Source organism: Megalobrama amblycephala, linkage group LG3, assembly GCF_018812025.1.
Source record: "Megalobrama amblycephala isolate DHTTF-2021 linkage group LG3, ASM1881202v1, whole genome shotgun sequence".
Taxonomy (NCBI): domain Eukaryota; kingdom Metazoa; phylum Chordata; class Actinopteri; order Cypriniformes; family Xenocyprididae; genus Megalobrama; species Megalobrama amblycephala.
In genome coordinates, this window is record NC_063046.1 from 50,020,257 (window position 1) to 50,043,011 (window position 22,755).

Sequence of the window (22,755 nt, forward strand, 5' to 3'; positions counted from 1 at the left end):
CCAACATCCGTTAGGAAATCTCGATTTTGTTGTTATTGTTGTTCAAATCTTTTTAGCAGCATTGCTTTAAAGTGAATGGAGATGGTTCTAGAGTGCTGTGTGCTAACATTAAGAATAATTGCTGGATGCCAGCATATCAAAACCTCTGAGAAGTTGCATCTCTAAAGTCATCCAAATGTAGCACCTACAACCATCAAATCCACCACTTTCAATGATAAATTTGTTCATGTTAATGCACTGTGATGTGTGAAGTCTCTATGAATTTGGCCGCAGATTGCTCATCCAGATGTGCACAGTAACAGTCTTGCAACAGCCTGAAAAAAGTTTTGTGAAGTTCCACTTATTACACTTTGAGAAACCAAAGTTTAATGAACAGCAAAGGAGATGGACCTAAAACATTTGGAAATATAGTTAGAAGTCAAAATGCAAATCAGCACATATTCACTTTTCTATACTCTTGTTTGCTTATCTTTATCTTTCATGACATATTTAGCCATTACGTGAATGAGTGATGCATTCATGGCCTTAAACACGAATACATGAACAAAATTCATCACAAATACACTTTTGCGATGAGTGTAAAAACACAGAAAAGGGGGGCTTGATCTGGACTGGGTTGGAGGGGGTGTTGGACTATTGCAGATATAGGTTGTACATAGTAATATTTAATGGAGAGGTGGGTTGAAAATAAAGGAAACGTTTACCTTTGCCAAGAAATCCCCAAAGCCTCCTCTGAGCCATATGACCTGATGTTTTGATTCACGGGCCAGTCACAAATCCTCAGCTGTCAATCAAACACCTCTCAGTCAGACAACTGGGCTAGCACAACGGCACTAACACACATTTAGCATGCAACAAGACCTGGAGCAAGACCTAAGCTCATCTCAACACATATTCTTACATTTATCTGATGTTAATCTTACATTACTACATTAAGAAAACACCATCACTTATCGTCAGGATTAATAATTCTGCATTATGGATTATATATTAGATCTTCTTCTGTTTTAGGCCTAAAATAATGCCTAATTTAAATTACAATTAGATTCCATTGAAAGAAAGTTGCCATCAAAAATGCAAGCAAACAAAAAGGCAACTGTCATATGTGGCATGCAATACCATTAGAGGTCTAATTATTAACCGTCCTGAAAGCAAAAGAAGAGGTTAGTATACAAAAATGGGGGCTGGGTTACATGGAGGTTATTCATCTATCCCAGAATACACTAGAGTGGGAGGAAGCGCATGCATTCCAAGTGGTGCATGCAGTTACGGTCACTTCACTGCTGTTAGATATTGTCAAAGCAGCCTGTTTTCACTGAAGCATAACATGAAACATGCTATGCCTATGTGAGAGATTAATCTTGGTCACAATTTACAAAGCACCCGTTTTTGAAAATGTCAGTGTGGATGATAAAAAAAAATAAACAACTGGTCACATTTACACACAAGCATGCAACAATTTGTATGCATGGAAGTGTGAGAAGCCATCGACAAACAATGACATTAGAGTAAATCATGACATTTTATCGAACATAGCATTTTGCTAATGCACGTCCACACCCTGTCAGACACACAAGTGCTATATGAGCCTTCATCAGGTATATTCGCTCTCTGAATATTCAATGGTACTCTGTCAATAGTTCTTGCCATTTCTGGAAAGGACCTGTAGACTCCCTTTCCACTGCAATAAATCTAGGAGGGGGAATAATTGATTTTCTATATTTACTTCAAAGATGCTTTTTAGTGTTCACCCGGAGACATTCGGGTGGCTGAAATACACATTTACCAGAGCGAAAGCCACATAAATTAGGTGAGCAGTGCTAACACTCAACAGGAACTTCACTAGTAGCATGGGGGTCCTGTCATGGGTGTTGTGGATATATATCAAATTATATGTACTACAAATTCAGCAGGGAAAACATGGTAACTACATTATGTTGTACATTGTACCTACATCGTAACTATGTGTAAATCAATTAATTTTTAACTAATTAAACTTTAATTCATATTATACACTGGCGTTCAAATGATTGGGGTCAGTAAGATTTTTCTCTTTGTAAAAAAGTCTCTCATGCTCACAAATGCAGCATTTATTTAATCCAAAATACAGTAAAAATTAATATTGTGAAATTTTCAGCAGCTGTTACTTCGGTCTTCATTGTCATATGATCCTTCAGAAACCATTCTAATTGACTAATTTGGTGCTCAAGTAACATTTCTTATTATTGTCAATGTTGAAAATAGTTTCATATTAATATTTAAATTTTTTTTTTTTTTTTTTGCGGAAAACATGGAAAATATTTTTGTGGAGGACCTTTTTTTCAGGATTCTCTGATGAATAGAAATATAAAAAGTAGTCTTTACTGTCACTTTTGATCAATTTAATGCATCCTGCTTGAACACAATTATTAATTTCTTTAAAGAAAAATGTTGTGATCTTGTGAATAAAGTGCCATTTAGCTGAACATGCTCTGAAGAGTGACTAATAGAGAAATATGTGAGGTATTTTCACATTGCTGTGTGCGGATATCCACCTCCGTCAGTACTGCCAACTCTACTTTAACAAACTCCAGCAACGAGTGTGACACTGTGTGTGTTTGTGTGAGAGAGAGAGAGTGTGTGTGTGTTCTCGAGTGACCTGAAGCCAGAAAACAATGGCACTGGGGCAAAGTCTGAGGTCAGCTATCAGACTGTTTTGGTAGTGCACATTCCTTCATCCTGTTTTGGTCGACCCCACGCATTGAAAAAACACACACACTCATACAATATGCTGAAAGGCTCCTAGATGTATTGTACTGCATGTAACCTCAGTGTTTAAGTTCTCTGGAATTAAGAGGGGTGATTTCAGATCTTCAGATTTGGTCAATTAAACAGAGACCAAAAACACAACCCACACAATAAACTGGAAAGTGACAAAAAAAAAAAACAATGGTACTAGTTAAAAAAAGGTTTCTTAAAAATGTCAGCACTGAGGCCCCGTCCATACGGAGACGCGTTTCTGTGTATACGCACAAATTTTGTATCGGATAGGTGTTTCGTCCACACGGATCTGGCGTTTTCGGAAGGTGAAACCGGGTCCCAGAGTGGATAAACCTGAAAACGGTGCCTTTGCATTTTCGTGTATACAGCCTATCCGTATATTTTGTGAAACGATGATGCCAACACCCCACGTGTCGAACCTAGTCAGACGGCGCTAACAGCACAAAACAGCAACAACAACAACAATAGCAGACTCTAGATGCTTGTGTTCGTGCTGCAGAAGCTACTGAGCCAAAATAAAGTGTTATTTCTAAGCTTTACTATAGTTTGTATACAGCGCGCAAGGTTTATGCGCATGCTCCAAGTCTTATTCGCTGTTTTAAGTGTATCTCTGTGGCAGAATTACAGCACCACATACTGGTCTGGCATGTATACTACATCATTTGGAGTCGTTTCAGTGGTTTCGTGTGTACACAGATATTTGGTTAGACGAGGAAAAAAAAGATTGGATAGGGTAAGCTCTGGCTTTGTGTGGACATAGCCTGAGAGTCTGTAGCTCCAAAGAAAAAAAAAAAAAAAAAAAAAAAAAAAAAAAAAAAAATATATATATATATATATATATATATATATATATATATATATAGATAGATAAAAAATAAACCAGTTTCTCCCTATATACCTTAAATTTTAATCTAAGCACAAGTGTTATTTAAGTGGAATAACACTATTAACTGAACTAAGTGGTCTTATCTGCAATGAAACAGCTAAAATGCCACAATGAGGTAAAAAAAAATGCCACAGTATGTTGGCATCAAAAACATAATAGTGAGAGACAAGCTCAAGGCTTGAGGTCGGCAGTTATCTGATCACGGGTGCCATCTGTCTCTGGCACTAGCGGATCGGATCACAGAGGTATGCTACAGCAGTGCTAGCACCTTCACAGCTGTGAGTGGTGGTTGCTTTAGCATGTTTGCATTAGATAAAGCCAAATAAGATTGTGATCACTGGCCGAGAGAGAGAAGGGAGGGAGAGCAGAAATGCTAAAAGAGAAAGGGAAGAACCCCTGGGGAAAGTGGCTAATGAAATCTTCTCATCACTGGTGTTTTCACAAACACATTACACAGGGGTATCAGTCTAGAGCAGGTGCTGTTGGGTTGTGTGCACGAATGCTCATCTGTCATTCTCCCCTGTGTGTTTTGGTTTTGAGTAAGTTGTGAATGAGCTTGATTTAACAACAGGGCCATTGTGATCATACTTTAAGGCAAGTGGGGAAATCTCTGGCCCTCGAGATCCAATTCGATGGATGGATCTCAAGGGCCAGAATCACCCGCCACTGCTATAAGGATATCTGTCAATAACTGGTCATCTGATGTCTGTCTGATGCATTATATTTACAAACATGGCCTAAAACTTTTTGCCACACCTGCCAATGGCCAGTGACTTAAGAAAAGGTACTGGCCATAAACATTTTTTGGAAGCCATGAAACATAGATTAATCCTTATTAAAGTAACAAAAGTTATAAGTTGCTTTTTGTTGCCTTATTAACATTAAAAACACAGATGACAGCAGAAATATTAGACTGCTGTCACTTTAAGAGCTAATGCACAGATCCAATATACTGTTACAAATGCGTTTTATTTCTCAACTGTTTATGTTCACTTAAGACATAACTATGTTTAAGAGGATACTTGCCAAGATGGGGATTTTGACATAATTTTGTTTGAATATGTCTGTTCAAGTGCAAGAATATGTGAAAGAGAGCTCAATTCAGTATTCGAGTGCTGTCTGAGACACGGGTTTCTGGGCACATGCTTTGGATGTTTGCCCACAGAAAATTCTCCGCATTTCACATGAGTAATGAATTGAGTTCACTTTCACGTTTTCTTGTGATTGAATATTTAAATTGACAAAGCTTAAACTTTCGTGATTGATGCAGCACTGGCCTGTCATCTGTCCTGATCATCGTACATGTTCTCACAATTTAGCATTTTTCATAAAAATGTTACCGGCCAACTGGCGACTGACACCATTTCATATACTCGCCAATGGCAATTTTTACTCGCATTTAGCACTTAGCGAGTTTTGATTTTAGGCCTTGTATACAAATATGCATATCTAGCTCTACAAATATTATACCAACAAACAGTTAGACAAAACATTAAACACAATATAGTATATTTAATATAGTATATTCATGGTTGCCAGGTTGGGAGAAAATATATTTCAGAAAATGTAACCTTTAAGAGAAAAGCTCTAATTGGGGAATTTAAACATGTGTCATCTAAGAGCCCTGAGAATGAAAGTTTGTGGAGGCCTGTTAACAATGCAAGAAAATGAAAATGTGGAAAATTGTCAATAACATGACAATTATTTTTAATTAATTGTGAGAAGCAGAAATCATGATCACGAAAAAAATATGATTAATCATTCAGCTCTAAATCAGCATACAAACTGCCTTTTAAAAAATTCAGTCAGTAAGAAGTTTTTGAAATATACTTTTTATTGCTCAAAAGGCTGCATTTATTTGATTAAAAAAATCAGGTCAAGAATATTAATATTGTGAAATATTATTAACATTTCAAATAACGGTTTTCTATTTTAATAGATTTTACAATGTAATTTGAGGGCAAAAGCCTTTACTGACACTTTTGATCAAATGAATGCATTTTTTTCTGACCCAATAGTGTGTCTACACAAAATACAATTTACAGTAACAACAGTTTTTAAAGATTAACTTCAAGTGAGCAAGTCGGTCACAGTTATCGCCTAAAGCAGATATTCTCAAAATGGCCAAAAGATAGTCTGTAACTAATTTAGAGTAATTATAGTGTTCATTTAATTTGTATGTCTCATTTAGCATCATTAATCCGTGTTACGTATATATCAGCATTATTCTGGTTATCGGCCGGCTGGCTTTCTAGAAGACACTGTCAGCCTTTAAAACACCAGCGTAGTTGACCAAGCTTTCTATTTCTGTTCCAATAAACACACGTCCACGGCTCTATGCGACACTGTCCATACTCTGGATGAATTGTCTCTATAGCTTATCACAGGAAACGGTCCATTACTCTAATGACTGCCATCCCAAAGCTGCCACTTCAGCGTCTGAGCACCATATCATACAGTGTATGTGTGCGGTGACAAAAGACTACAAGCATATTATCTGAAGGACCTCGGGCCACAAATCACAAGCAGCTACGTCTCAACATCTCACATAGGGGTTATAAGCATACAGATGGTTCTTGTAAATGAAATAAGCTCAAACAGTTGCTATGGGACCAATAGGAGGAGTGATTATGTATGTATGGACACACCCGCTTGATTTACTGACTCCAGTATATGGAGGCTAAAGACACGGCATGAATGTTTATGTAGCGGAGTCATTATAGCAAGGGTGTGTTTGAGCATATACAGAGACCCTCTCGATGCTAGCCCTACAAAAGGAATACAGGGATAGAGAGAGAGAAAAGCACAGAAAGAAAAGAAGGGAAAGAAAGAAACACTAAATGAGGTAAAGAGAGAGGGGAAAAAAGCTTAGATTTGAGTGAACAGTGAGAAAATGAGAGGAGGCATTAAGGAACAGAGAGAGAAAGAAAGCGTCCCGCTGAGCGTCTGGAGCTTTCTCAGTTTCCAGACGGCCTGGCTGAGCTGGAGGGAGCACCCTGCCCCACAGCATGCTGGGAAAGGAGTGCTACGGGTCTGTAAGGTGACGCCACGGCGTCGGCTGTAATCCATACGCCCCACGCGTCACACCGCACGCTCTGACAAAAGCTCAGCAGGGGAACACAGGTGTCAATACATCTCATAATATCCTATGATAAATCACTTAGAATAAAGGCCGCTACGTACGGAAGACATTATTTACCCAACGAAAGCGCCGCAGGTTAAATCGGGTCAGGACTGGCTATACAATTCTCACTTTTGAGGACAAACAAAAGCTGCGGCTCATGTAAACATGATGGATGGTTGATATATCATCCTGTCTACATCTGATCCCTCTCTCTGTTAAGTGAACTAAAGCTAAAACAAAAGGCATTAAGCGAGCCGTATGAGACACTACAGCAGCTGCGGTGCCTGCGTGTGATACCAGTTAAAAGATATTATAATCACTCATTCATCCAGCTCACGCACTGAATCGCTGTTATCAATATCAGTCCTTTAATTATATCCAATTACACCATCTATCCGTCACTTCTGCATCTTTATAAAAAAAACTTTCATTGAAGAAAACAGCCCCATGTTTTTTAAATAAGGCTTACAGCACTGACCCTGTTGGTGAGCTCTACATTTCTTGGCCCCGTCCAAGTATGCAAAACCAGAGAGCAATAAAAGCGAGGCTTGCCATTACTGTAACTCAGGAGCAGGGCAAGAGAAAACCACTAATTATGATGTCGCCGCGTGCAGATGAATTCAATTAGAGGAGGGTGGAAAATACTGGCCTCAGACCAGCCCTTTCAAGCTGCAGAGAGCCGTCACACACACGCACTAGACTACTACTCTTTTTACAATACTGAGTGTTTTGCCAAAAAAAGATCATTGCACTAAATACCTTCTAAGCCGAGCCTGACATAAACCAAATTGCTCAAGTTAAGTACTGCATTGAGTCATATATCATTTTGTCTATCTGAAGACAATACTAGCTATTGTTGCACAGTAGTTTTAACACAGAGACAAGATAGATTTTATGTTGGAATTGGTCTCGAGGGAGGTGATCGCAATAAAAATTCAAGTCCAACAAACGTCCCCTGCTGTGTATAAATCCATCAGTTACTTTCTAACATTAGCAAACTGAATGGTAGAAAAACTGAATGAAATTGGACTGTCTGAAACTACTTGATTTGAATGAAAAGCATAAGCATTATACACTAATGCCTGTCTAACTTCTACAGGGGCCCCAAAAAGTAAATTACATTTCTGTCATTAATTACTCACTCTCATGTCGTTCCAAACCCGTAAGACCTTCGTTCATCTTCGGAACATGAATGAAGATATTTTTGATGAAATCCGAGAGGTTTTTTAAGCAATGAAATTACCACATTCAAGGTCCAGAGAAGTAGTAAAGACATCGTTAAAATAGTCAACATGACTACAGAGGTTCAACCTTAATGTTATGAAGCAACGAGAATACTTTTTGTGTGTAAAATCAAATTCAACAATTACTTCTCTACCCTGTCAGTTTCCTACACAGTTGACGCAGTGAAACACAGTGCAGCGCTTCCGTGTTCACGTTCATATGCCAGCTCAGTATTGGCAGACGCGTGAGCAGCACGACACATGCGTGTGATGCTGACGCAGGAACCGGCCAATAATGAGTCGGCGTTCTGACGTAGAACACGGAAGCTCTGCGCTGTGTCTTCAACGTAAACTGCATAGGAGAATGACAGGGTAATTGTTGAATGAAGTTGTTATTTTTGTTTTGTTTTATTGACTATTTTAATGATGTCTTTCCTACTTTTCTGGACCTTGAATGTGGCAATTACGTTGCTTTCTATTGGAGATTAAAAAAAAAAAAACTCTCGGATTTCATCAAAAATATCTTAAAATTTTAATTTATGATGTTCCGAACATAAACAAAGGTCTTACGGGTTTGGAACGACATGAGGGTGAGTAATTAATTACAGAAATCTCATTTTTGGTTGACCTAACCCTTTAAGGCACACTTAAAATGTAGGAATATCACTGTGAAATAATAAAAAAATCAAACTAAGGCTTTTATTTTAAAGAAAGATCTTTGGAAAAAAGTGTGTCAGAGCATTTGAACACTTGCTGGTTGTCAAATGCTAATCGGACATGTCCATAGCTAAGGTGAGGATATACTGTACACCTGTGGTTACTCTGCTAGGACGTCTATGTGAACTTGAGGGCAAGTGACCTAATATATCTGAAATCACACTGGAACTGTTTGGTTAACTGCAAAAATTTGAAAAAAGTAGTTAGTTCGCAACGTAGTGTCATCTAGTGTCATTTGTTGGTTTGATATTTTGCAGAGATATTTATACACAAGTATGGCTTAGTTGTCCACCTAACTTTTGGAAGCCACTGTATTTATTTTTAGGGTACTTAAATGAAAATGCCTCGGTTTTGACTTAGCTCTTTTTTTTTTTTAAGTGGACTCGGTGTCTGAATTTATGGAAACCAATGGATTCTTCATAAAAGTAACATTCACTCACACTTGCAAAAACCATAATCCTCTAAACGTGACCGTGGTTACAGTGCAAGTGGAAAGTTGTGCTCAATAACAGTGAGTAACAGAGGAGAGCTTGCCAAGAATGTCAATGGCATTAAACGCTTAATAAATGTAATATTCTATGCAGTGTCTTAGAATATGTTACATGTGCCCAATAGGTGCATTCAATTAACAAATGCTGACACAAAACAAATTCAACTTTCAGACAGCAGGAGTTTCCTCCTCATTTTGTCTCGACAGTCCCGTATCTTCACGGGACCACAACAGTGCCTAAAATTCATGACCAGATTATTTGATGTGCTACCTGTCTGACAGCTCTGACACCTGTTTGGAATACAGAACAGCTGGATGGGGATTTGAGAGAGAACAGGGGAAAAAAGAGAAAGGTAAAGGGGATGGGTCATATCTCACCTGTTGCTGGTGAAGAAAGGCTGGGTCTCTGGAGCTCAGTCCCACAAAACGGTTGGCAGTGGGGGTGCCTGGAGCCGAATAACCTAGATATACATTCAAACAGTATCAAATATATTAAAACAGCTGGTGTTTACACAAGTAATACACTACTGTTCTAAAGTTTGGGCTTAGTACAGTTTTTTTTGGTTACACTTTATTTTAAGGTGTCTTTTTACACTGTAATTATACATTTAAGTATGGAGTAATAATGGTTAACTACATGTACTTACTATAGGGTTAGGATGTGGTTTAGGTTAGTTGCATGTAATTAATCACAAATTATAGTAATTAGTATAGTAACTACATGTAACGTGTAACAAAGTCACTGTAAAATAAAGTGGTACTGGTTTTTTTTAATATTATTAATTATTTGGTATTTTACAGTCCTGTTCCCCATGTACATACTATGTACTTATTACAGTATTGACAACAACTGGGTAATAACTAGGTACTAACCCTGAACCTAATGCCTGTAGTTACCTACTGTATATTACCCAGTATTCTTTCAGGTAAGTACACTGTGATTACATGATTACAAGTACACACTCTGTAAAATAAAGTGCAACCAATTAATGAATACTTTTATTCATCAATGACACAAATTTAATTGATTAAAAGTGACAGTAGAGATGGGAGTAACTCACCCTCTGAGGATGTGGTGATTGGCTTGGTGTCCGTCATCGAGAGAGACACTGGTCTGACCGTGCTGTGGTGGGGCGAGGGGGCCAGTACTGGCGTGAAGTGACCCGGTACTTTCCCCAGCACCTGACCACTGCTGTTCGGCTGTGGCATTCAGAGGAAAAAAGTAATCTGTCAGCATACCAGGCCACATGGTTTCGTGTTTTTAAATTAAGCTAACGATCATGTTCGTTTCTTTTTGTTTTCTATGATTATAGGCAGATTAGCGCAATCTTTTGATGTTCTCCCATCTTCTTCTGGCATCGGTGCTAGACAGCTGAGTGTGCACTTTTCATGACTTATTCCAAGTTGATACAAAAAACAGAAAAAGAGGGGGTTGAGGGAACACAGGATTCAGACGCAGACACAGAGCGAGCGTCTACCTCCTTCTTCTCCGGACTGCAGGAGACAGACTCGACTGAATTCACATAGCGGGGCCCTAAGTTCAAAACTCAAACAGGCCTTTATGAAAGAGAATGGTGTCCATGGGGTTCCCCAATGTGAATAGAATGTTTAATTAGGGTGTAATATAATCTGCGTTAAAGCAAGCATAAAAACATCCTGGCTCCCATCCACCCGATTATATGCCCCGTGTTATTTGCAGAGCGATCTCCCCTCACCAAGCTCCAGACCCCGGCAACGGCAAATATTTACGACCTTTATCGTTCCCTGTGGTTTCTCCCAAGTAACAGTTCCAGCATGCTACGCTTCGTCCAGTCTATGAGCCCTTTGTTTACTGTTTGAGCGGCGGGGATATAAAAATCGCTCATATCGAGATGTCGCTTCAATCACACAGAGAAAGCAGAAATCCCTCAGACAATCAGCGCTGTGTTTCCCAACATATCAAATCACAGCAGATATTTCTTGCACTTGTTTTGCTTTTTAATTCTTAATGCATTGTTTTAAACAAAACAGATTTTCCCCTAGTTAATAAATAATTAAAACATTGGTTCAAAAAAAAAAAAAAATAATAAATAAATATGTTAACGTTTTCCACTAGAATTTTTAACTTAAGCCAATTGGGAGAATTACATTAATTCAAAGCAATATTTTGAGTTGATCCAACATAATGTTTTAAGTAAGGTGAAGACGGTTTTTTGCCACAATAAAACGCATTTCTAAGTAACATGAACTTAAAAATTGTCAACATGAATGCAACTATTTAAGTTGATCCAACATAATGTTTTAAGTAAGGTGAAGACGGTTTTTTGCCACAATAAAACGCATTTCTAAGTAACATGAACTTAAAAATTGTCAACATGAATGCAACTATTTAAGTTGATCCAACATAATGTTTTAAGTAAGGTGAAGACGGTTTTTTGCCACAATAAAAACACATTTCTAAGTAACATGAACTTAAAAATTGTCAACATGAATGCAACTATTTAAGTTGATCCAACATAATGTTTTAAGTAAGGTGAAGACGTTTTTTTGCCACAATAAAACGCATTTCTAAGTAACATGAACTTAATAATTGTCAACATGAATGCAACTATTTAAGTTGATCCAACATAATGTTTTAAGTAAGGTGAAGACGGTTTTTTGCCACAATAAAAACACATTTCTAAGTAACATGAACTTAAAAATTGTCAACATGAATGCAACTATTTAAGTTGATCCAACATGTTTTAAGTAAGGTGAAGACGTTTTTTTGCCACAATAAAACACATTTCTAAGTAACATGAACTTAAAAATTGTCAACATGAATGCAACTATTTAAGTTGATCCAACATAATTTTTTAAGTAAGGTGAAGACGTTTTTTTGCCACAATAAAATGCATTTCTAAGTAACATGAACTTACCAAGCACCGCTTGTCACCATGATGGTAAATCTCCAAAAACCCACATTAACAGAAACTCTTCTAAATTAGCATAACAAAACACTAATTACTGCTAAATCTCCCTTACCATTAATCTTGTGCAAAAAAACATTATATAACACTTAATTTTAGCATTTACTCTCCCTTTCAAGTGCCATGGGCAAAGCATGATGGGAAATATAAATCCCAGCCCAGTTTCACTTAACTTAAGTTCGTCTAAATTAAAAGAAGTGTTCATACAACTCAAAACAATGAAACAAGTTTACACGTCATCAGATTGTATTTTACATTAACAGAACTTAAAATTAAATACATTTTTGATTAACTGAAAATGTTAAACTATGACAAGTCATGATAGTATATCGAATCAATAGGCATAATTTGTGTGTCATCCAAGCTCAATAAAATAACAATTACAAGTAAAAAGTCTAACAGCATTTCAGAACTTGATTTTTTATTTCACAACAATATATATATTTAAGTAATGACTAAAGGTCCCCTGAATTAGTTTTTAGAGTGTACCAGTTCCAGCATGCTATGCTTCGTCCAGCCTATGAGCCCTTTGTTTACTGTTTGAGCGGCAGGAATATAAAAATCGCTCATATCGAGATGTCGCTTCAATCACACAGAGAAAGCAGAAATCCCTCAGACAACCAGCGCTGTGTTTCCCAACATATCAAATCACAGCAGATATTTCTTGCACTCATTTTGCTTTTTAATTCTTAATGCATTGTTTTAAAGAAAACTGATTTTCCCCAATCTAGTTAAAAAAAAAAAAAAAAAAAAAAAAAAAAAAGAGAGAGACTGTGTTAATGGTGATACCACAAGAAAATTATATACTTTTACTGGAATACCCATTCTAACTTAAAAAAAAAGGTTATTGACTTTCCACAATTCCACATAGTTTAAGCAACACAAGAGAGGCATCAAATACCTTCAAGCAAAAGGGAACTGTAAGCGTTAACCAACCGCAATATAATCCAAAATAAAAGGAGTTTAAATTTCCCCTTAACAAAATGTTTGGAGAGGCTTGGCCTTTTTTAAATTTTGTGGTCCTAATTAAGATGAGTGGGACAGTCTGAGCTGCTTGGCAGAGATGCTGAAAGTTCACATCCATCACCTGCTAAGGAGGAGGAGTCAGCCACCACGACCACAGCAGAGTCAAAAAACCGAGTCCTTCAATTTACAGGAATGAGTTAAAGCTTATGTTTTGCATGTTTTTTATGCTTTATAAAACATAATGAAGACATAATGGCCTATATAATAGTATTAAATTATAAATAAATAAATATTCCCCTTATTTTCTCTTAACTCATACTTTAGGGAATCTCAACTCCAGTTAAATGCACAGTAACAGTTTTCATAGAGTTGGAGACACATTGAGCGCATATGTGTTTGTGCTAATGCGCAGTGGCTGCCATGGTTGGAGTGTTTATTGACTCGCTTTTGTTGTTGTGTCTTCCCTCTCTCTCTTTTCGTTCCCCTTCGCTTCATTTACGCCGCTGCTGGTAAACAGAGTCGCCACAGCGATGGAGAGGCTGTCGTTTGGCTCCGCGCTCGGCTCTGAGCTGATTTAGACAAGGCGCCGACAGAGAAAACCACTAATGATTTTGTGTTCGTTAGCTAAACTGGGTCAATTACCGCGCTGAAACAATGTGGCCTGTTAATCAAACTTGAGTCCGATGCAGTGGGAACAACCAGAGACAGGCTGCGAGAGGTAAAGGCAGAAAGAGAAGAAAACTGTGCTAAAGCACCTTTGTGTTTACGGCATGTGCTCTTACAATGAGGGCCTCATTAGTTTTAGGGGGGTAGAGCAGCTTTAGCTCACGGTATGGTTAACACATGTGACAACATGATGATTATGATTGGAGAATTTACGGTACATGTGTTGCATGTTATTTCAAGTTATATTATAAATGTGAATCTGTTCTTGCGCGTCTCAGGAAAGGGAATATTTCAACTGAGACGTTAAACCAACACCCTATTTCAACAGCTGGCATCTATTATGTATTGTGGACAATGCACACACAGTCATGAGATTTAAAGGCTCTGTTCCAGTACAGATAAACTGTACTAATTACGTATGATTGCATTAAGGTCAGGGTTAATGCATGTGTACGTTAGTCTTTGTGCGTGTACTTGAGTACTCCATGCTTACCTGGCTGCTCTGTGGGCTGGACGGGTCGTAAGGCTGCATGTAGTTCTTGAGGGAGTCAGGTGGGTTGAGGTGAGGTGGGTAGCGGATGGCGCTGTGAGAGATGTAGGGCGACGGGGCTGGGGGAAGGATGGCAGTGCCGGAGAACTGCAGTGGAGAATGTGGAGGTGGACTCCTGGTGGAAATTACTGCACACACAGTGCGAACAACTACTTTAGTAATAGAATTTAATTTGACAACATGTAAACTCAATGAAATTTAATAAAGGTCTTCTCGTGGGTCGTTATCATGAAGCCATACCACACATTTACAGAATACCTATGTGAAAATGCTTATAATGCTTGTTCAAGTCAGGTCAGAAATGAACAAATTTATGAGCTGAGAGAGCTGACGTTCTTCGTCAGAACGCCGACTAATTATTGGCCGGCTCCCGCTTCAGCATCACATACACGCGTCGTGCTGCTCACATGTACAGCATTGGCCAATAGTGAGACGGCGTTCTGACGTAGAACCTGGAAGCGCTGCACTAAGTCTACAATGTAAACAGTGTAGGAGATTGACAGAAAAAAATTGTTAAATAATGTCAAAAAAGTATTCTTGTCGCTTCATAAAATTAAGGTTGAACCACTCTAATCACGTGGACTATTTTAACACTGTCTTTACTACCTTTCTGGACCTTGAAAGTGGTAATTAAATTGCTGGAGCAGTCAGGGAGCTCACGGATTTCATCAAAAATATGTTAGTTTGTGTTCTGAAGATGAACGAAGGTCTTACGGGTTTGGAACGACATGAGGGTGAGTAATTAATGACATAATTTTTGGGTGAACTAACCCCTTTAAGGCAGCATTAGCATTCAAAATGTTGTATGGTTGTTAGAAGGCTTGCTTAGATCAGGGATAGATTGTGAGAAGTATTTTTAGAAAAGTAATACCACTATGGCCAACGGTGGTAAGTCCTGGGTGGTGGTGCTGAGGGAAGGTGCTGAGCCGAGGTGAAGAGTCCTGTGGAGATGTGGGGCTGAATAATGGCTTCTCTGGCTTCTTCATGGTGGGAGAGGACATGTCTGCTGAAAAACAAAAATAAATAAAAAATAGACGGGATATCAGATATAAGCTTGCACAAAGTTCTTGCACAAAGCATTAACAGTGCAAGAAATGAAATCTGGGATGAGCGGAATGACACATTTTCAAAAATCAACTTAAAAACGAAAAGAAAAAAGTCTTACTAATTGACAAGGCGACTAAATCTTCACCAAAATTACTGAACTGAGCATCCAAGAAAACAGTCAACATAAGAGCACAAATTCTTTTGACATTTTCATATCTTGTTATGCTGTTTCTCTTTCAAGTTCCCTCTTTGTAGTGAAATGCAGTGTATCATCTATCTAGTTTGATTGTTTAAGAAAGAGATTAACTTCATATAGACTTTCAACAAGAGACAAAAAAGTCTCTTCATCAGCAGACATGGAGGAGACATAGTGCTTGGCCTGCATGTCTCTGGCGCTCCTCCCTGACAATCATAGATGAGATGAGAAAACAGAAAAGAAAGGGAGGCAGACACAGTGAAATCAGAATAATGAAATAAGGAAAAGTGAGGGAGGGAGAAGAAAAGAGAACCGCTAGCTAATGACATATCAGCAAGCACTTCTCATGATGTGTATTCTGTCTTGAGATTGTGTGTTTGGATATGCACAGATGCTTTAGATGAAGGAATGAATCACAACTACGTCTCTGTATATTTAACTTCATAAATGCTCCATCTCTCTCTGTCTCTCTCATTCTCAGTGTTGTGATGGCAGGAAAAAGGTAAATGATCTTTACTCAAAGGCATTGGAATGTAGGGGGATTCCATGCGTCTCTGTGTCTTATTCAGGATCCAAAATGATCAAAATTACTTTAAACACTTCTACCAATGACAAGACAATTAAGAAAATTTTGATTTCCTATCCATACAATATTATTTTACAGTTTTTTTTTTAAATGCATTTTAAAACATTTAAATGCATTTTACTTTAATACATATTATACAAAAGATATAAAAATGTATATAATAGTCTAGACAGAATCTACAGATAAACCTTGCAGTTACGGCACTTTAACAGAGAGCCATGGACACAATGTTGGCTTTATCCTGTACGGTTATGAAACTGATTTTTCTTCCTCAAAAAACTTTTTGACTGCATTTTCCTGTTTCAACATGTCCAAATTTAGCATATGGCTTTCGAATAATATTTGGTCATCACACCTGTTGCAACAGAACATTGGGGGGGAAAAAAAAGAAGAAGAAGAAGAAGAAGAAGAAAAAAGCTGTTAGAAGGCAGGATTGCGCTCCCTCAGGAATATCCATATGTATGTTTGAGGAGAGAGGGAAGGAAGGAAGAAGGGAATGAAGGTGGGTGGGATATAGAGAGAAAGAAAACCCTTCACAAAAAGCCTAAAAAATGTGTGTGTGGTGACCAGGGAACGACTACACACGTGTCTGAAGACACAGATTGGGAAAAATGATATATTAATTTTTTCAAGCTACATCAGCAATTTCCAGAGCTGCTCCATACTGAAGAAAAAGACATGAAGAGAGTGAGAGACTTGTAACTAAGTCGAGGCAGTGGCAGCACAATGACATTTTTTTTTTTTTTTAGAAAGTTGATTTGATATGAAATTAGAAAGGTATATTACTGGTCAGTGTGTGTGTGTGTTTCTGTGCACATGAGGACTAGGCTTTGGCTGAGACAGTTTCCTTCTGTCAAGGTCTCATATGGCTTTAATATTCATGCTTCGCTCCTTCTGATATGGGTTTTACAAAACAAACCACTTTCTCATGAGCTCTATTCTACCCCACCCCCCTCTTCACGCAACCCTCCATCTCTCACAACAGCTCATCAGCAAAACAACGGCATGAGATGAAGTCGTTTATAAGGAAATAAAGACGTATCCAACACAGACTTGAAGAATAACGTTTTGTGTCACATACATTTTTTTCATAAATAATCAAACTAAATTAACCTGTTAAATTGGCAGCCCTAACATAAGTAACAAAAAACAAGTACATGCAAGGAAAATAAAACATAACATATATGTACAGTGTAGTGTGTCCTGCTTACAGGGAGAAGAGTATGGAATTTGAATTAACTACAATTAAAGAAAAAAAATTAGCTGAGTATTGTTATTTTAGCACTCTAATTCTCCCTCTCTCTCTTATACTGGCCACCTGTTGGTCGTCAAGGGACAAGTTCAAACAGACGCTGTCACACCTGCCTGCTTCTCTGTCTCACACACACTATACAAATACAATCTCTCTTGACTACATGCTAAAATTTCAATATTTCACACGGAAAGTTTTTTTTTTATCTAATAAAACTAAAATATTTAAAGATCCGAACTAACTACTACAGAACTGGGCGACAGGCATGTGAGCGAATGAGTATCAAGGGTAACTAATGGTGCAAACTCAACGTTAGAACAGGATTTCTCTCCTTTCATTACTTGCCACCTCCCACCCCCTCCCGCTCTCTCCCATCTGGGTCTGGTGTCTGAACTCAAAGGTCACAACCCTGTTCTGACCTTTGACACACCCATTTTAGAGATCAGGTCAAGTTCAATAGTTGCCACACGCCAGACAAATCCCCCTTTATGAAAGGGGAAGCATGGCTAATCAAATAGCAAGCCATGCAGACAGGAAACCAGGCTAGTCTGATCTACATCTGAAAGATTTGTTTTAACACGTATACATTGTTTGTTTGTTTGTTTGTTTGCTAAAATGAGAAAAACTATTTGGGGGATTTTGTCTAAAAAAGTTTGTATACTGTAGTGAAAGTACCCTCCATAGACAGCTAGTCAACTTCGACGCTTCAAAAAGTTCATAAAGAGATCGTAAATCTAATTCATATGAAATGAGCAGTTTAGTCCAAATTTTCTGAAGAGACTCGATCACTCTATATGATGAACAGATTTAAGTTAGGCTTAACAATGATCAGCGAACATAACAGAAGCTGCTTGACGTGTGAGAACAAACCTCTCAGGGAAGCTGAAATGTGCTGTGTAACACACAAGAATGAACATCATTGTTTCTCGCACGCCATACAAACGTTTACCACAACTGATGTGTTGATGAATGTTTATGTGAATAAAAGCCTAAATTCAATCTGTTCATAATATAAAGTGATCATTTCCCTTCAGAAAATACTGTACTATATATGGATTAGTTTTATGATCTCTGTTAACTTTTTGAAGCGTCAAAGTTTCAGCTGCAAAGGCAGTCTATGGAGGGTCAAGAGCTCTCAGATTTCATCTAAAAGATCTTCATTTGTGTTCTGAAGATGAACAAAAGTCTTATGGGTTTGGAACGACATAAGGGTGAGTAATTAATGACAGAATTTTAATTCATTAATTTAATTTTGGGGTGAACTATCCCTTTAAACTAGGCTTAAATTGGGCTAAAAAACAGTCCTTTACTACACAATGAAACCCGACCCAATACTGACACAAACATGCCCACACAAAACAAGGACAGTTACACCCTGTGAAAATGTGACATTTCTCTTTAATAAATGACGTCTTATCGAAGGTTTCAATCAAAACAAAGAACAGGACAACCGGCTCTCTTTCTTTCTAGTTATGTTCAACTGCAGTACACTAGAAAGTAGTGCACAGGAATGAAAATTTTTTACCAAAACCTACAATTTCTGGACACATAAGGCTGAATTAATGTTAAAAGTTGTAAATGTGATTACTTAACTTTACTCAATTTTGTGACTTAATAAAATACAGGCCCTAATTTTTAAAACACTGCCTATAGATTGCAACCTCAATTTGCAATTGCGTTTGAAATCTGAATTCAATATGCCTGAATGATCAATCTTATCAAAAGAGCAAAAAAAAAAAAAAAAAAAAAAAACTCGTAGTCCCACTCATTGCAAGTGACATTTTATACCACTGAAATTTTCAATGGTCATAATTTCAGGAAATCGTTATTGTTGCAAAAACGTACGAGTGTTAGAAGAACAGCCGAGGTTATGAGAATGCCACAGGCTGACACTGACTGATGTGTTTTTTTCAGTTTTGCATGAAGACTGGAGTTCACGGAGTGCTGCAAAAATGAAGACCAGTTCATCAACATCACACTTTACTGAGAGCTGAAGAAAGCGGAAAATCACACAGAAAACATCTTCGCACAGAGGGAGGGTTAAAAGAGAGAAATAGTGCTGAATAGCTCTTAGTATTGCTTAAATGGAGGAAATGAGCTTAATGCTCACATGATAAAGAAATGACCTCAAGAACAAGACTTGACTATGAACAGTCGTCTCTCACCTTGGTCTCTCTCATGCCAGGGTCTGCTGGCTGGTGAACTGGGGGACGGGTAGAAGTCTGGCCCAGTGGGGCTAGTCTCCATACTGTCCTCTTGGATCGTCTTAGGTCGCTTACTGGAGAGGACAGAAGAACATGTATTAATCTGACTTCTGACTTCACCCACCTGTGACACTGTAAATCATTTAAAAGAAAATCAGCAATTTCGTCATTAGAATGAAGGGCATAAGGGATATTTTAATGATCTTTGACCCACACTAACTCTAATGTAACATATTGTGGGGGCAAATTTAATTACTTATTTTTTTATTTTATATAATTACATTTTTTTTTTCTTCAAATCTGGGTTACATTTGCTTTAAAAAAAATAAATAATGGAACATTAAAAAAAAGAAGCTTTTGTTGTGTTTGTTTAGCTGATTTTGGTGGAGTCTGATTACAAAATTTCTCTTCACTGAAAATGACACTGAAGACAATAAACAGGTTTCATAGTGTATGTTTATGCATGTGTGTGCTGTGTTTGAACATGCATGCTAACCTGCTATGAGGAGATGAGAGGGTCCGGTGTAAACTCACTCCTGAGTTCAGGTCTTGATAATATGGCTGACTTGGCATGTCAGCCATAGGGAAGTTCACTCCTGCACCCTGTGTGATAGGAGCTGGTAAGATGAGAGAGAGAGAAAAGACAGTGGTTAGGCAGAGGTAGAAATGAGGAGTAACTTACATCATCGATTTGGCATTAAGAGTCAATCAACAAAATCACTTTTAACACACTCTTTCTGGCTCTCAGTTAGAAGCTGTTATTCAGGACAGAATTTGCATGAAGGCAAACCCAAACATGACTGTAGCTGTAACTCAATCTGAGAGAGAACAGCCGTAGGGGCTGTAACAGTATGAAGTGTGTCTGAGATATCATATCTACAGAGAAACCACAAGAGCCAGAGCACCGTTCAGCGGTCTAACCTCTGTCACTAGCCTCTTTGTTTACATACAATAGCATGACACAGCTAGCTTGGTCTTTCATGAACAGAGAGCTCTAAACCTACTATTCCTTAAATGTTTTCATACCTTTCATATTATGCTGGTGATTTATTAGCTGGCTAATGTACTCTGTAGCATTGAAGCATATCTTTTAATGGCAGTATCTGTATCTGTATCAGTATCTTATTAAGGCAGTGGTTTTGGAATCCAGAGAGCACACGTGCTAATAACACATGTATCATGTTATAAGCTATAAGTTTAGCAAATTTGTGTACTTGTGGTCTTATATCCCATCATTAATCATAGTGTGTGTGTGTGTACTGGTTTGACCTACATTATGAGGACGAGGATAAACGTCCTCATAATGTAGTGTGTATTCAAGTTTCAGGTCGCTACCTTTACAGCATCCAGCTGTGTTTGTAATTATGGTTAAATATACTTAAAAAATGTTTTTATTAAAAATGTAAAAATGCAGATTTGTTTCTATGAGGGTTATGTTTAGGGATGGGGTTAGGGGATAAAAAATATTAACCCAGTATAAAAAATTTAAAAAAAGATTACACCTAACGGCAGTCCTCATAGTGATAGATGTACCAACAATTGTGTGTTGTGTTACGTATATATATATATATATATATATATATATATATATATATATATATATATATATATATATATATACACATTGCCTGAGAAGAAATTCACAATTAGTTATTTATTTTGCTTTTTTATAGGTTTAACATGGTAAAATCCTTCCAAGCATTCACTGGAATCAGCTTAAATTTTCCCTGATGTGCACAAACTCCTGGTTGGAAATCACTTTCCTAAGATACAAATGATGACGTCTCACACATACAGTCAAAACCAAAAAACACATGGCTAAAACATTTTCTTACTAAAATAATATCCAAGACTTGTGTTATAGTGTTAAAATAAAATGTGTTATAGTGTGTTCTCTCTTTTGCAGTAGTTTGAGGAGACGTGTCATGAAGTTTTAGCAGAATGTGTGTTTTCATGTATGACATGATATGGCCTGAGGGTCTGAGGTGAAGGAAACATATGAGAAATTACTGTCAGTCTTTGCTGGCACTGAGCCCAAGACCTCCTGCCGCCACATGAATGCAGGTGAGCAGGTATGACATTTGTTCTAGTACTTAATATGAGCGCTTACAACAATATGTACAGTGTTCACTATAACCTCATCTGAACTGCATTACAGGACAACACCATGGCCATTACGTTATACATTTAAGACCTTAAGTGTGCAGTAAACTGTCAGTTTTTCAGAAAGTTGACAGACCTTCCATTGTTCTGCTGTTTTTTGGTACATGTTGTTTCCTGCAGGTAAGTCATATGGCTGTTGTGCTTTCCAAAGAGCAGAGGATCATAGAGGCCACAATGATGGCAGTGTGTCTGTATGTGGGACAGATCGCGAGCGTTGTGTTACATTTAGGTGTGACATGGATCAGTTACAGCGTCACCGAGTGCATCATACACCCTTAGGGTGAATATGAGCGTCTTTTTGTGTGTGGGGTAAATGTGTGTGTGTGTGTGTGTGTGTGTTTCAGGCCCTGATAGCCCCTTCGGCAATCTTGCCTAAGGGCAAAATTGTCCTCAGCCATCAGAGAAAGATTCTTTTTGGAACATCTGTCATCGTTCTAATGAGAACAGGCATGTCTACACATAAACTACTGCATGCTTGTGCAACAAAACTTGAAAACACACGCACACACGCGCGCACACACACACACACAGAAGACCCGCTAGACTGGATTTTCCACACATGTTCTGGGCAAGTCCCTCCCTTGCTAAATCAGGAATGCCTCAGCATAAAGCATGCTGGTTGTGTTGCTCTGTGTGTTTACTTAGCTATACTTGTGGGTTGAAGCTGTCCCAAGAAGTTATAGAAAATCCCTTTGGAGACAACCTCCCTAAATTCATTTGCAGATTATATATAAATCCATATAATTATAATCATAACATTCGTATAAACTAAAAAAGCTAAATATTTTATTTTTAAGTTATGGTTTGGGTTAGTCTAGTAGATTAATAATTATATTAATGTAAAGACAAAAGTCAATTTAGCTAGACAAATGTGCGTTTAAAGGTTTAACTATACTTTGAGACCCACATTTTTGAAAATCACCCAACACATAGTGAAACTTCTCAAAAAACAAAACAAAAAAAAAACCAAAAAAAAC

At 37.8% G+C, this 22,755-nt stretch overlaps 1 protein-coding gene across 12 annotated transcripts in view; it reads right to left on the bottom strand.

The window, feature by feature from the left end:
- The window catches only part of LOC125265611 (nuclear factor 1 B-type-like), a 106,790-nt gene that overhangs the window by 12,183 nt on the left and 71,852 nt on the right, over positions 1 to 22,755 (bottom strand). For 4 of the 12 annotated variants that reach the window (XM_048185939.1, XM_048185947.1, XM_048185944.1 and 1 more), the window contains exons 5-11: positions 20,112 to 20,232; positions 19,577 to 19,689; positions 15,202 to 15,336; positions 14,274 to 14,458; positions 10,262 to 10,400; positions 9,579 to 9,661; positions 705 to 784 (exon numbers count right to left, since the gene is read on the bottom strand). In XM_048185939.1, the coding sequence (XP_048041896.1) occupies positions 705 to 784; positions 9,579 to 9,661; positions 10,262 to 10,400; positions 14,274 to 14,458; positions 15,202 to 15,336; positions 19,577 to 19,689; positions 20,112 to 20,232 (856 nt within the window). The remainder of the gene's footprint in view (positions 1 to 704; positions 785 to 9,578; positions 9,662 to 10,261; positions 10,401 to 14,273; positions 14,459 to 15,201; positions 15,337 to 19,576; positions 19,690 to 20,111; positions 20,233 to 22,755) is intronic. The other 8 variants (XM_048185943.1, XM_048185949.1, XM_048185946.1 and 5 more) reach the window with 4 other exon arrangements.